General features: G+C 36.3%; 1 protein-coding gene across 1 annotated transcript in view; it reads left to right on the top strand.

Moving 5' to 3' along the window:
* The window catches only part of ly75 (lymphocyte antigen 75), a 30872-nt gene extending 17620 nt beyond the window's left edge, over nt 1-13252 (top strand). Inside the window, exons 18-35 of the mRNA XM_015358898.2 lie at nt 636-805; nt 1251-1318; nt 2227-2309; nt 2546-2679; nt 3300-3405; nt 3845-3999; nt 4510-4633; nt 5209-5432; nt 5895-6057; nt 7642-7806; nt 8190-8312; nt 8406-8591; nt 8854-9077; nt 9554-9734; nt 9885-10046; nt 10352-10474; nt 10565-10738; nt 11495-13252. Of these exons, the coding sequence (XP_015214384.2) occupies nt 636-805; nt 1251-1318; nt 2227-2309; nt 2546-2679; nt 3300-3405; nt 3845-3999; nt 4510-4633; nt 5209-5432; nt 5895-6057; nt 7642-7806; nt 8190-8312; nt 8406-8591; nt 8854-9077; nt 9554-9734; nt 9885-10046; nt 10352-10474; nt 10565-10738; nt 11495-11679 (2750 nt within the window). The 3' untranslated portion in view covers nt 11680-13252. The remainder of the gene's footprint in view (nt 1-635; nt 806-1250; nt 1319-2226; nt 2310-2545; nt 2680-3299; nt 3406-3844; nt 4000-4509; nt 4634-5208; nt 5433-5894; nt 6058-7641; nt 7807-8189; nt 8313-8405; nt 8592-8853; nt 9078-9553; nt 9735-9884; nt 10047-10351; nt 10475-10564; nt 10739-11494) is intronic.
* Nucleotides 13253-15536: the final 2284 nt, after the last annotated feature.

Genomic DNA, 15536 nt, shown 5'->3' with positions numbered 1-15536 from the left:
GTTCCACTGTTGTAAATTCAGTAGTAAGGAGATTGCTTAACTGTGCAAGTACACTTCCCTAAAATTCAAAAATAGATAAGAGAATACAGACACTATGGAAACTCTTAAGTGAGCAAAATTCTATTAGAAATATCAGCATAGCAGCTGCAACAACAACATTTTATATCAAATCATAGTCTGCTTTAGTCCGAACTACTTTGTCAGTGGGCTTCATTTCACAGAAAATCAAGTAAGGAAATTATTTGACTTAAGCATAATGTAATTTTTTTTCCATGAATTAACTTATCAGGCATGTTGCTGTCTTCATCTGCAAAGAACAGTAGTTAATATATTAAGCGCTTGAGCACTGTAATTTTTCATCTGACATTGTTTGTAAAACAGGAGATAAATAGTAGTAGTTTGACTTTCAGTTTGAAAGGGGTGACCACTCAGGTAGGGGGGGATTGACTTTATAGTATACAGTACAAGAGTATGATTTGTCTACAAAAGGTTGCATATTGGAGGTAAATGAGATCTGAATAGCAGAAGTGAGCAAAAATACGTTTTTGTTTTGGTTAGGTTAACTAATCTTTGAAAATGCATTTTATGTTAATTGAATGGTCCCCTTGTTTATGTGTTGTGTATAATTTTTGCAGGAGGACATCATGAAACATCAATATTTATTGACGGATATGAATTCTGGTTTGTGAATGATACAGTTCTGTCCTATGATGAAGCTCAATTATATTGCAAAACCAACGAAAGCAAGCTGGCAGCTCCACAGACTTTCAATGCAGCAATAAAAATAAATGAAAAGCTGTCTGAGGTATTAACACTGAAACAAATATCACAGCAGTGTAAAATAGGAGGCATTTCTTAAAATTGCTTACTTTTACTTCAGAGGTAACTTTTTTACAGACATTTATTAGGTAGTTAAGAAAAATTCTGCTCTTAGATTCTATATTCTTTAAAAATACTGTAGAGATATTTACAGTCTATTTCCATACTAATAAAAATAGGTACTGCAGCCACTATGAGTGCTACAACATAATACAACAATAATAATAATCTCTACTTTAACTGTGATGTTTTTCTTTAATTATACTTGTTTTTTTAATGAAACCTTTGAGATCCTGTATATTGACCATCAACTAATTCTCAGAGGTTTAGTGCCAATACACCTTCTGCACTCTTAAGAAGGCTCTGTATACAGTTATAACATTTATATTTGGATTTTGTGCTTATTGCATTTCTATATATTTTTATTTAAGATTTCTAGAAATACCTGGCAGGGTTGGTGGGTGAATATGCGTGATGCTGAGCACGTCTATCCCATAGGGTAAGTCTGCTAGTTATAAAATTTAGAAGATTAGTTGACAACAATTGAAGATGCATCAAAGAAACATAAGTAAATCTTAGTTAAATTAATTATTGGTTGATCCGAACCTATGCAACCTTTCTTCTTAGATGTTGGAGATCGTAACTTAGATGTGTAAAAGAAGACAACTCTTTTTTAAAATAAATTTAGGAACTGAAAACGGCTCAAACGAATCCCATTTGTGTGGGAGTTAAGGACTTAATTATGTAACTGAGAACTCGGCAAACTCCTAATTATTGAGAATCCAATTGCCCTGTTTTGCTTCCTTCTATTGGAGTCCTATGAGGATGTGCTGATAAGAAGGAAGCAGAAAAGGTGTTGCTGCAGGGTGGAAAGGGGAGAACCAATTAACAGAATGTAGCCATTATGGATTTTTTGGCCACATTATACAGGGTAGATTAATCAATCAAGAATAATTTTAATGGATCAACATCTAACAGGTATGCTTAGTCGACCAATCATTAGAGCACCTTTCAATTACTTAACTGCCTGGCAGATGGTTTAGATGAAACAATCAGAAGGCATGCATCATACCATAGATCCTTGGCAAAAGTAGTTAGCCAATCACATGCCTGTGCTGGTTGCACATAGTCAGGTGCACTTGTAACATTTTAAGGCTTTGTAATAGTTTCACACAACGCTATTTCTATGCACTGTGCCCAGAGTGTTAATGATCTGTTTTGGCATAGATATCAGTTTTTCTGCATCTGTAAAACAAAATCTTTTGTCACAGTGTGCAAGTATTCTGATTTTGTTTTTATTTCATTTCTATGTTTTCATCAAAAACATTTAAATTAGAAATTCAATGCTGATTAAAAGGAGAAACTGATAATTTAACTGATTATGGAAATGCCCATTTTCTCTCGCAGGTTTCCTCATGGGAGAATTTATCCTTTTATGCCGCCTTTTCTGGGCATGTGTACTTTTATGACTCCACAATCCATGTTTCCAGGTAAATAAAAATATTAGTTTAGTAATTCTGTGATTAATTTTAGCTATTTTTTTAAAAAAATGCTGTAATGCTGTTAGTTTTATTTGAATTTGCACAGTTGCAAAAATGTTAAAACAGAACCAAGCCTTTTTCTGAACAATTGTTCAGTACACTGCATTTTCAAAAAGACTTTAAGCATTTTACATTTACTTAAATGTACATGGTAACAGCTGATTCCTTTGTACTGTGATCTCCAGGTATTATGGGACATAACTGTGAGCTTCCCCTGCCTTTTGTGTGTCAAAAAATCAACTCAACAGTGATGGAGACTGGCCCACTGGGACATTCTAACAAGACGTGCCCAAATAATTCTCTTTCTCTTGGAGAAAAGGTAATTGTCACAATGATACATAGCTGCAGAACAGGAAATAAAGTTTCATTTTAAATATGAAGAGAGCTTTTAATGGTCAGTTTTAATGTTTTAATTTTCTGTTTACATTTCCAGTTCTTCCATTACAGTTGTGTGCAGCTGTGATTCCCCCTACCCTAAACAAAATCAGTCCTGAACCTTCAATTTGGACTTCACTATGCAAACATTTTTGTTCTAGAAAATGCCATTCCCATGCAGGCCAAAAATCAATGAGGTTCTTAAAAGTGAAATTATCAACAACCCATGTATTGGACTGTTCTGACAACTTTACATTCCACAATTAAGTTATTTTTAATTTATTGTGTTATTTACAGTTGTGATTTAAATATATAAATATAAGAATGTTGATGTTTAGACTTTTAAGACTTTTCATTTTTGTAATGTGTTTCTTGAATTCTAATTATCAGAATACACTCTCAGAGGAAACATTAAATCTAAAAGACAATAGAGACATCACTGGTATTTATGAGTTTGCTAAAGTGCTGTGGAGATAATGGAGTAACAACAAAAATGAAAATTCTGGATGTGCAGGGTGAAAAAAAGAAAGAAAAGAAAGTATAATATTTAATTTTCATTTGTAGTGTTACACTGCAATTAAACCCCGTTACCTGACATTTGAAAAAGCAAATGAATTGTGCATGTCACTTGGTGGAACACTTCCAAGCATCTCGAGTCAAGCTGAACAAGGTGGGTTCATCTAACAAACGTTATATCTGAAAAGGGGGAAGATGCAGTATTCTTTAAACTGAGCGCAAAGGTCATCTTCCTTCTTCCACTTTGGAAGTACAATAGCTTATACAGTACAAGAAATAGCGTCCTAGGTAATACATGCTGTGAATCATACTTTATTTGTATAATACTACCATTATAAAATATTTTATTCTTTGTTTTTAAACCACATCTGGGGTGCTAAATTGCTGTATGCTTTAGTGCATTCTTGTAGATTTGAAATTCAGAGAGAGTGAAGAAACAGTGTTTAATGACAGTAAGGTTTGTGCAGTATAGGAGATTCATACATGTTCTATAAAAAGAAAGAGTTAGCTACACTAAGTATCAAGAGCTTACTCTGCAGTTCTTTGAAATGACACTTTTTTTTTCTCCATCTGTGCTCCGTTTCTGTTCGCAGATTTTGTTACCTCATTACTGTACGGCCTGCAAAGTAAAGTGTGGGTTGGCTTGAAGATGACGCGTACTTCTCTCCGGTGGACTGATAATTCCCCAGTCACATATGTCAATTTCCACCCCCTGCTTCATCGAAACCAACGGCGAATTAAGATCGATGCAAGTTGAATCCCCCCCTTCATTTTGTCTGTAGATCTCAAAACACAGGTCTTCATTGAAGTGTTTATGTCATTCAAATGATATATGGTGGCACAGTGGTGAGCATTGCTGCCTTGTAGCGCTGGGACCCTGGGTTCAATTCCAGACCTGGGGTGCTCTCTGTGTGGAGTTTGTATGTTCTCCTCATGTTCACATGGGTTTCCTCCAGGTGCACAGTACAAAGACATACTGGTTGGTTAGGGTGAGGCTTTTGGCTTCTGGGAAAATTGGCCCTGGTGTGTTTGTGTCTGTGTCTGTGAGTGTACCCTGTAATGGCCTGGCATCCCGTTTAGGGTGTACCCTGCCTTGCGCCTGTTGCTTGCAGGACTAGGTTCCAACTCCCTTGTGACCCTGAATTGCATGAAGCAATTAGAAAATTGGATGGATGTTACATAAAGAAAAATGATACAGGGTTCCTTAACGAGGCATTAAATATTACGATTATAAATAACTTCTGTTTTTTCATTGTAGCCTCGCAACCCAGACAGTGTGTGTGTATATGTCCTCAATGATGCCCGTTCAACTTTTGTGGGGACCTGGGATTTCACTGCTTGCAATGATGCGCAGTATATGGCAGCTTGCCAATTTTACACAGGTACATAGTAATAAACACTATTTTATATAGTGCCTTTAAAGGTGGCTTCTCAAAGCACTTAAATGATGAGGATGAAGAAAGAAGTATTAGATGACGATGAAGAATATTTTTCAATCCTAAAGGTTAAAAACCATTATCTTGCAGTTACAGTGCCAAGTAGGGCTTACTGATGTTATTCAGATCAAAGCATTATTAAATTAACTTATGTGCTCTGGCAGGTTTCTGAGGCGTTAGAAGAATAATTATCCACATAAACTGATCTGGTTTTGTTTTTGTTCAGGTTGACTTAAATTCACAAAACACAATAAAATGAATCCAATGCCACATAAAACACAGTTGCATAAAAAAGATTAGACTTGAAAAGACCGCATTGTTCTTCTGCAAAGCTTTACTGAGTACATGTAGCAGACACAGGGATTAAAGGATCTACAGGTTCTATTTGTGCAGGCCTGTCTTGAGAAGACTCCAGAAAGTGGTTAGAGGATACAGTATTTAGAAAATGTCTGAAGTGAATAACTAGTTTTATTTATTAGGGAAACAAAAACCTAACTATATTGCATTTCATTTCTTTTTAGATAAACCAGTTCAGCCAGAAATCACACAGGACACTGAGGTTAATGTTGCAGACCACAGATTCAGAATTATCTGGAAGAATGTCACATGGTACGAGGCGCTTAAGCAGTGCGAACAGTACAATATGGAGCTGGCGAGCATCTCGGACACCTACCAGCAGTCTCACCTCACTGTGAAAGTCAACCAGTACACACAACCCCTGTGGATCGGTCTCTTCAGTGAAGATGTATGAGTGCATTTTCTTGTCTCTCCAATTCTAGTAAAGTGTCTTATGATTCTTATAATACACTAGTTCCTAATGTGCAATGATATTGAATCTGTAGATCACCTTTTGTTAATGATTTGCATTGGCTAGCAAGTAAACGTAGTTTAAAAATACTGTTGGAATTAATCTTAGTAAACTGGCATCCTAATCTTCTATGCATACAGTATTTGATATATTACCAGGTCTGGTGCAGATCCTTATCTCTAGGATGAGAGGAATGCACTAAAATTGCATTTCATACCCGGAAGCTTGAATTTAAAGCTAGAAGCGTTTTATCTACTTGTATCTATTTCAAGTCACAGTTTGGCATCGGGATCAAAATCCTTTTAACAGTTCTTAAATCCGGGCACAGTATTAAATGGGTGTAGTCAATGAGGTCTCTTGGTGGCATAGTTGAACACTTTCCTACCTGTTTGTTCCTAGAATGGGGTCCACTACCGCTGGTCAGATGGCAGCCACACAGTGTACAGTCGCTGGTCTGAGGAAGCACACAGTGGAGGTTGTGTTTACCTGGACACAGGTGGCTTCTGGAAAGCCACTGAGTGTGAAGAGCAGCTTTCAGGAGCCATTTGCCACATTCCTAAAAGCAAGTATTTTATAGAGGGTGTTGTTTAGTTTAGGATCCCTAGAGCATTGTATCTTTTGATTTTGGAAGAAGGGGGCATACAGCTTTCATATACAGTTGCATATCTGAGTAAACAACACCCTCTCCTGGGGTTATGTAAGACTTGATATATGTTTATTTGACTTTCCATAAAAGCCTCCCTCAGATCCAATAATACAATTTTGGAGTTAAAGAAAGTTTATGTACAGAGCAAGCATTGCAACAAGCCCTTTCCACTGATGAAGGGTTCAGTCAGGTGGCCGTGCCTTATCACACATGTGGTAAACCTCTGCTTATTAACTGGTGCTTTTTTTAAAAAGTGTTTTGCAGTCTTGTCAGGGAAGTATTTCAGTTGTGATTTTATTGTTGTAACTTATTAACTATGTATTTAATTTTGTCTTTAATTATTGTGCAGTGCAGAGTAATAGTATTTATAAATTAATTGAATGGTGTTTTTTTCTCTACAGTGTTTAGATATGTTTTAGTGTACGGTATGTTTATGCTATTCTGTGTTTATTATTGTAATTATAGGGTTTAAAACTTTAATTCAAGTAAAACATTTATAAATACAGGGAATTGTAATTATTTGTTTTCACGCAACAGCTAAGAAATGTTCACTTCTGAATTATGCAAAACTTAGGTGATAAAAAGACTTGAGGAAAGGAATTATGTAAGTCATGGAAAAGGTGTGCAACTTTAGTTCATTGTGGGATTGGAAAATGAGGAAGCTAAATCTCTGCCCCCTTCCCACTGTAAATCACTTGTCTTTCCAACAAAAGGGACATTTTATAGAAAGATTCTCAATTACTTTGAAATGGAAGTTCAGAAGAATGGCCGCTATTCAAAAAAGAATTTTATAGGAGTAAGTAACAAATGAAAATTAAGTTGTACAGGATTTATGAGGGAAAGCAATTCTGTAAACAAGAGTTGGGATGTCTGAAACACTACTCAAGAGATACTTTAGGATCTTTCAAGGTGCAGCTGGTTGAGATTCTTAAAACAGTTGGCCAACAAATGAGCTACATGGACCAAATAGACTTCTCTCATTTGTAAACGTTCATTTTGCAATCATATGTAGGAATCCTCAAATGTATTTCTACACAGCAGTCAAATACAATTTTGAGAGTCTGGAACAAGTTACACAGTCACATTGTTGAAGCTGATTAGATATTAATTATAATTATTATAATGGACTCTTTTGGTATGTATTCATATGTAGGTAGGTCCCTTTTCAGGGCATAAAGGCCCATGGGAGAATGGGGGGCAAGGACCACCATTTGTCTTTGACCATCCAACACTGGAGGTGGAGGTGTTGTGGTCAGCATCACGCTCCAGCCGGCCTATTACCCCCGGAGGGATTAACCCCCGGTACTCATTTGGAAAGCAGGCTGAGTGGACCTGGGAGCTGTCTGGGAGGAATTAGAGCAAGCTACATTGCTTCCCCTACCTAGGATTGAACCTGGGACCTTCCAGTCAGGAGCTAGACACCCTTGCCATCTGAGCTACCACTACTCCAGCCTTTCTTTTTTATCCTTAATGTCTGACTGTTTTTTTTTATTTTTCCAGATGAGACTGTTAACATAACTGAAAGAAATGTCACAAAATGTCCGCACAAAAAAAATGGACCTAACTGGGTTCCTTTTGAAAACAGCTGCTACACATTTCAGTTGTCTGCAAAAAGATGGGAGGATTTTGATGGAATGGAAATTCATGGAGTGTGCAAGAAACTAGGTATGGAACGTCATTTCATAAACTGTATTTAAGAAGCTAGCAAGGGATCATTGTTCTCCAGTTTTACCCTGCTGATCCATACAAAAATGGTGGCTGGAGAAGACATATACTTTTGTTTTAAAAGTGAAAGGTTTAGAAAGATTCAGAACTATCAGACTACACAACTATGCATTTAACTTGTAGGAACAAAATTTAGTTCTTGCAATTACTGTGATTTTACAAAATGTAAATGCCCACATGAACACGAGGGGAATATATAAACTCCATGCAGATAGCGCACCAGGTTCAGAACTGAACCCAAGACCCAGCGCTGTGAGGCAGAAATGCTAGCCACTGCACCACCGTGCCACCCTAGATGAGATCCTTTATCCATTTTTTTTCAGATCCCAATGCCGACATTTTGATTATAAGGAATGAAACCGAGAATACTTTTGTGATGGAGCAACTTCTGCCTTTCAAAGACCTTGTAGAGTGGGTGTGGCTTGGTTTATATTTCGACTCAAATGGTGAGTGTGTTTTAAAATGCAGCAGTTACAATTGCACACAAAATATGAACATGGCACTGATGGCCTTCATTTTGGTTGGTTGTTCCTTTCTAGATGTGTCCATGAAGTGGTCTGACGGCACCTATGTTCAGTACTCGAACTGGAGAGACGGACGACCGCAACAAAATGATAGCTTCTTCTTTGCTGGAATTCATTATGATGGAAGCTGGGATATAGTGCCTTATGCATATCGTGCGTTTTTCCAGCAGAAAAGTATTGTTGCCTGCAAGATCGAAAAAGGTGAATTTCGAAAAGGGTTTTCCATTAGTGTGTTTAACATGATTTATCGAAAGATAACAAAAGCAGCAGCTTACAGGCTTGTAGTTTCGATTTCCATTAAAAATCTGAACTTTATAACAGCACAGACACAAGTCAGAACAAATAAGAATATGGAGGCTTTTTTAAGAAGTGAGTGATTTGTTGCAGTATTCAAAAGAACGCAAGTATTCCAAACAAACAGCATGAGGACTTTGTTGTATGTTTTTTGTTTCTTTTATTTAAGGCTCGAAAGAGGAGTATCACAATAAATTGCCTGATACTGTGATGTATGGAAACTCCATCTACAGAGTGATACAGAAGAAAATGAACTGGCATGAGGCACTGAAAGAGTGCAAGAGAAGTGGCAGCCATTTAGCTAGTATCCATGATGAACCCCACCATATGTTTTTGAAGAACTTGACAAGAATGGATGGATTTCCTCTTTGGATCGGCCTTTCCAGTCTAGACGTATGTGGCATACTCTATGAGTGCATTGAAGTAATTAAGTTTTGGAATGCTTCTGCATGAGAAGCCTAATAATGTGGTAGAGGCATGTGTTTTGTAATCATTTATTTGGGATATTTTTTAATTGGGGTTTTCATATGTATTGGACAGGAAGATGGGTTTAGTAAATTAAAACTTCAGGTAATATTGGAGTAATTAGTATCACACACCTGTTTCTTTATGGTAAATGATTCATTATAGTCATATTTACCACATTTTAACATGCTGTACTATATATCACTGACATAATTTATGAAATTTCTTGAGCAGCTCACAGCTGCTGTATGTTGAAACTGTGAATAATTGCATTTATTTTGTACATTTAGCTGCTCCTCATTTGCAAATTGTTTCTCTATATTTATCAGTGAAACATCCAGACTTTAAATGCAACATCTTATTCTTTGACAGTGTCTTGGATATGGTATTGGTTTCTCTCTTAGGCTAGTGGCTCATCCTTTGAGTGGTCCGATGGAAATGACTTTGATTACAAGCCATGGGAGTTTAAACATTCAGAAGATTCCAATGGATCCTGTGTCTTCATGGATACTAAAGGATTCTGGAAACGCACCGAGTGTGACACTGTTGTACAAGGAGCTATTTGTTACAGTGTGACTACTCCAAGTAGGCAACATTTTTAGCATCATTTTCATATAATTGACATGGACATTCCAAAGATTTATCATATTGTTCTGTCTTAATTATTTTTTTCTAAAATGAAGTGAAAATATTCTGTTTGCTTTAATATTATTTGTGCTGTTACTTTTGTAACAGAGTCAGATCCAAGGACTTCTGTTTCATCTCCTGGGTGTCCTCAGAGTAGTGGCTCATCTAACTGGATTCAGTACAAAGACCACTGCTATGCATTTGACATAAACTTCTTCAACTACTCAGTGTACACAATGAATGAAGCTAAACAAATTTGTCAGCAACTTGGTATGTTTGATTTTCTTTTGTGCTACCCTTCAAGAATACGGTAGATTCCTTCGATGTAGTCCAGGCCTGTTAAGCATTATGCAAAGCCCAAATTCAAATGATAAACACAACAGTCAGAAAAAAGCATCGGTATCTCTTACCTTGGACTTTGGAATCATGCATTGCCTGATGCAGATGATTATACAGGAAACTGATGTTGCCTTATTTGATGTACTGTAGCAGGGTATTTTTCAAGCAGATTGAGTTATTTTCTACACCATTCTCTATTCAGGATCATTGATTTATAAATTATGTTTAATTTCTAGATGCGTCTTCACAGCTGCTGACCATTAAAGATTTGGAAGAGAATGAATTTGTTTACAAATATGTCAAAGAGCATCCTATCATCACTGGCCGTGTTTGGCTCGGCATTGATCCCGGCTCCAAAGGTACTCAGCAGACACATCTGTGGAAGCTCCATACCCAGGCCCTTTGATTGTGAAATGGCGTCGGCATTAAGTGCATTTTTTCTGTTCTAGATAAACCAGTCAGCTGGCTAGATGGCACCAGTCTCAGCTTCTCTAACTGGGAAAATAATACTTCTCCACTGGAATCTGAATCCCGCTGTGCTGTCATTGTGAGCAGAACTGGGATCTGGAGAAATGTTAGCTGCAATGCGATACGCAGTAGGATAGTTTGTAAAGCTCCTGTCCGTAAGTTCTGCATGTATTTTAAAAAAGCATGCCCTGGCAGTATTGTGGAAATTGCATGTTTAGCATAAAGACATCTTTGTCTCATAAAATACAATTAGAATTGTCAATATTATTGCAAACATAGTGCTGATAAAAGCTCTTCTGCTATAATTCTGTTCAGTTTACATTTTACCAGAAGTGTGTTGGTCATTCATTATTGATTTAATAATTTTTTCAATCTCTCCACGACACCTGGATATAAATGGCCTGTTTGATGATTTGGTTAATGAAGAAAATATGATCATTCACTTTAATTCAGCACTTTAATCTCCTTTAATCATTGCATATACTGTACCTGTGCTGGGCCTCATTGGGCAGCAGGAAGATCTTGAAGTGAATGTACCATTTACTCCACAAGGGTTTGAAACATTTGCAGGTTCTGCTGATGGCACTGGGCATGTGGAAGTGAATGGAACAATCTGCTGATTACAGTGGTTTTCGAGAGAAAGGGATTTAGAGATGATGCGGTCCAGGCCATGTGATTGGGATTTGTTTAATGTTTTTCAAGGTTGCCACAAATTGCCTGTCAGGGTGTTGCCAATAGTTTGGGCAGTGAATGGACAAATTTAGATTCCTTTTTATTGATTTTGTTTTTCAAATCCAATTTTTTTAGGATGATCCCTTTGTACATGCTAAATTAACTATGCTAAGTGATAGTAGTATTCATATGTACACTATTCTGTATCTGAATTTCCTTAATTTCCTCTTTCTCCTCAGGGTCGGAGAGGACATCAGTAGTTATCGCCTTCCTTTTGCTCATCCTCGTAGCCATAATTGCTGGAATACTTTTCTTAGTATATAGAAGAAACAGGGTACACTTTCCATCCATGTTTTCAAGGGTACGCTATAAGAGAAGTGTGGATGACCCCGACAGCACAAGCATAATAACACAGACTGACTGAAACCGAGAGTTCCCTTTTTTTACACCAAGAGGAAAAGAGCTACGTTGTTGCCAACAAATGCCTACAAGCACTCCAGTTACATTCTTTCAGTCTGTAGTGAAGAACTCCTAAGCTTGCAGTAAAAATGTTTTAAGGTAAAATGTCAAAGGCGATGAGGTGAAGTGCTAGTTAAATACATGCACGTTTTTATACAAGTCTTTTTAAATTTCTTTACTCTCTAAGGTTTCATTTTAAATGACATTGTTGCTTTGTTAATTTAAATTTAGCCATAAGTGCAAAAGAGCTTACCACATCCTGCTGGAATAACCATTTGAACAGGTCTGCTCAGACTATTGGAAGGCTGAAGCTTATCACAGTACATCTTCTCCTGAACTATCACTGGAACAAATCTTTTTCTTAAATTTTAGAACTGTTTAGTATTAATTGTAAATGTATCTGATTATTGAATTAATACATTTTTGTAAAAAAAGTTCCTAAAAAATAATTTGAAATTTTGGGAATAGTTTATTACTTCCTTTAGCTGGTGAAGTGATTTTTTTTAACTTACAAACTACAAACATTTTTTATAACAACACTAAGGTCATATTAAGGAAGTAATTCTACAAAGCCTTCAATAATCAGTCCTGAATCAGAATACCAAATAAGAAGACAAACTCCTTACACTCCATTCAAACTTCAGTGTCTCGAACAGGTACCTTTAATTTAGTGTTAATTATTTAAGACTAGAATTTGCTGTAAATCTTAAGCCTTTAGTTGCGATCTGCAACAGAACTAAAACCACTACAATTTTACTTTCCAAATGCCAAAGTGGACGCTGATTGAGCTGCACTGAGTATAAACCTCATCAGTGTGTTTTCTTGAATTTTACCATGTAGATCTAGAGGATAAGGAGATAGCAGTGCATGAACTGTATTGATATGTTGTGTTTTTCAAGTGACTGCTACAAACCACCAAATACTTGCACTAGAACCAGGGTTCTGTGGCACTCTGGTTCCTTTCTGTAAACTAATCCATAATCAATTTCCTTAATTATGGAAGTAATCAGCAGGGTATATTGGGTAACCAGACACAGTTAAGTGGATAAATGTAATTGGATGGATGTTCCAAGATTGCCAAACCCTTAAACTACTGAATATATGTGCACTTTAAATTTTAAAAGTCTTACCATTTGCAAGGCACAAATTAAGTAGATTATAAAGATATTGTAACTTAACTGTTAGTAGCACTGTACCTGCTTTTGTATATTTTGTAAATATATGAAGATACTGTATGTTTATATTTTTGAACTTCAGCCTAAACCAAAGAGGTTTGTGAAATGAAAATGAACCATCGCAATTTGGATCTGTTGATGTTGAACATTCCTTTGACTGCTTGAGGGACAAAATCAACTCTTGGAAACTAACAGGGATGTATAAGGAAAAATAATGATAGAAATATCATAATTATATAAATTGCTCTTCAATTGTTATGGAATGTTTTAGTTTGTTTTTAAATGTTTTTTTTTGTTTCCCTGGAGAATCACCTGCTTTATTTTTGCTAAAATCAAGACCTTCCAATAAAAAACTTCTGCCAATTGTTTTCCAATTCATTTGTTCTTCTGTGAGTAGTGATGCTATTCAGCAATGAGCTAAATTTAGTACTATACAAAGACACTAAGCTCACATTGATTGAGTTTTTATTGCTAAGTACAAAGTAAAAACTGTTAAATGATTGTTAAATGATTGTTTATTGTGCTACAGCAGAATTGTTTTTAATAGTACAACAATGGTAACTATTATTTTGATAGTACAGGATTGGCTATTCCCACTAGGGGTCAGAAGTGTGTGTAATAAATTATCAGATGAAAATGTCTGTAATGGAAACTACCTCTGTTTCTACAGTAAGTCAAGTGGAATGAAGTGGAAAAAAACTGCTTAATGGCACCATATTCCCAAATATTGGTCAGAAAAGATGGAAAAACACAGATGTTGGCTATAAACCAGTTTCTACATTTATTTTATATATATATAATAAATGTTTTTGCTACACCAAACTTTGTATACAGTAAATTAATAAGTGTATACATAATACTAATAATTAATAATAATTGCCTACACCTGCTGTATATCCAGTAGCGCTTTTCTGGATACTCCACTCAAAGTGCTTTAGATTTGTGGTCATAGTTGATATAATTTAACATATTCTGCTGTAACTTTGATATTACCAAATAGTCACCAAATTATGATCTTGAGATTTAAAAAAAAAATATTGAATGTTAAATTATTTTTTGCTACAGTATTTCCTCCAGATTTGAATTCGTTACTTGTGTTTTTCATGGCTACTAACATCCATGACTGCACTTTTGTGCAGGCAGGCTCCCCTGACCCAGCCAAGGTTCATTGGCCCTTGCAGAAGACTCAGTGATAAAGGGAGGAGAAGCTTGTTCTTCACAGACAGCACCTGCCTGAAATAGCCTGGGAGACCACAGGGTGTGTTTGCCAAAGCCCAAAAGGGCTTTTATTCGACCATTATTCCAAGTAAAGGTTCATTCCAAAATGAAAAAGTAGATCTGCAACATTTTGCAGATATTTAAAACACTGGATGCATGGAAAAAGGACACACCATCGACCAGAGGGGGTTGGGGATGTAGAGGAGGGTATCGATGATGTTTGTGTAAGTATCGAATTTGACATTAGCATATTTGAACTTTCACTCTAGGATACACTCCGTTGACCGGAGGGATTGGAGTGCTGGTGATAGTTATACAGTACAAGTCTATATCTGTAAAGGAACCATTTCAAATTGAAAACCGTTGGGGAAAAAGGTTAAGGAAAAAAAATCTGGACATTTCAAGATCTTGGAAAATTCATTCCAGACAGAGATTTAAAAGAGCAAAAAGGAAAATTAGAAAGTGCAGTTCAGGAAAATCTGAACATTAGGCTGTTGAAACAGCTGTATGTTTCATGAACAGCTACTGTTAAACCATGTTTTTTTTTCTTTCTATTTTTCTATGTTGTGGAATTCATCTTTACTGGTTCCTTAGCAGCAATTATACACCGACACAACTCTGCACTCAACCACCCATGCCACTGTGGTTTGGGAAAACCCAGTTACAGCTGGCAAAGGACATAAAAAAAGGAATGTAAGAAAAAGATTGGCTTTACCACTATAGAGGGGCAATTACCAGGGCCAGGTTCAAGTATAGGCACATGCCTAGCCTCCAAACATTTAGAAGGGGTCCTGTCATATGTTCTAATTGTTCATTTTTAATTTTCAATTAAATATAATTTTTAGATTTACCTGAGCATGTCTTCACACATCTTATTTAAAAACAAACACAATTTATACACATTTTAATCTTTTGAATATTCATTAGTCTCATGTAGCTGCAGCCCATTTGAAATAGCACTTACTACAAGTATTTCAAAATGTGATGACTATGTACAAGCTTGGCCTGAGGCACACATGGACACTTGTTTTGGAATGTACTGTACACAAGGTTTTGCTAGCTTTATCACTCTCTGTTGTGGAAGAGTTTGCTTTGTTGTGTAAAAAATTGCCTCTGATCATCAGTGAAGGATGGAAAACTCAATGCATTGAGAGCTTAACATCCTTGTCCTTGGATTTTGATAAAGGTATTGAAGAAAAATAAATGCTTTGTGACAGCGTTTGTGACAGTTTAGGTTATACCATTGTTTAAGCACTGGCTAACTTGTCTATTTCAAGTCTAAGCTTGAATGATGCTATTATAAGGCACTTGTGCTACATTTTTCCATCAACACTGGAAAGTGGGAATGAATCTGAAAATGTGGCTTAGTTATCTGTAGAGGCTAACACGCTGGTGATCATATATTTTGACGGTTTAAAATGTATTTATA

Source organism: Lepisosteus oculatus, chromosome 12 (genome assembly GCF_040954835.1).
Source record: "Lepisosteus oculatus isolate fLepOcu1 chromosome 12, fLepOcu1.hap2, whole genome shotgun sequence".
NCBI lineage: Eukaryota > Metazoa > Chordata > Actinopteri > Semionotiformes > Lepisosteidae > Lepisosteus > Lepisosteus oculatus.
Note: the sequence above shows the minus strand (reverse complement) of the source record. Positions and strands in the feature narration are given on the sequence as shown.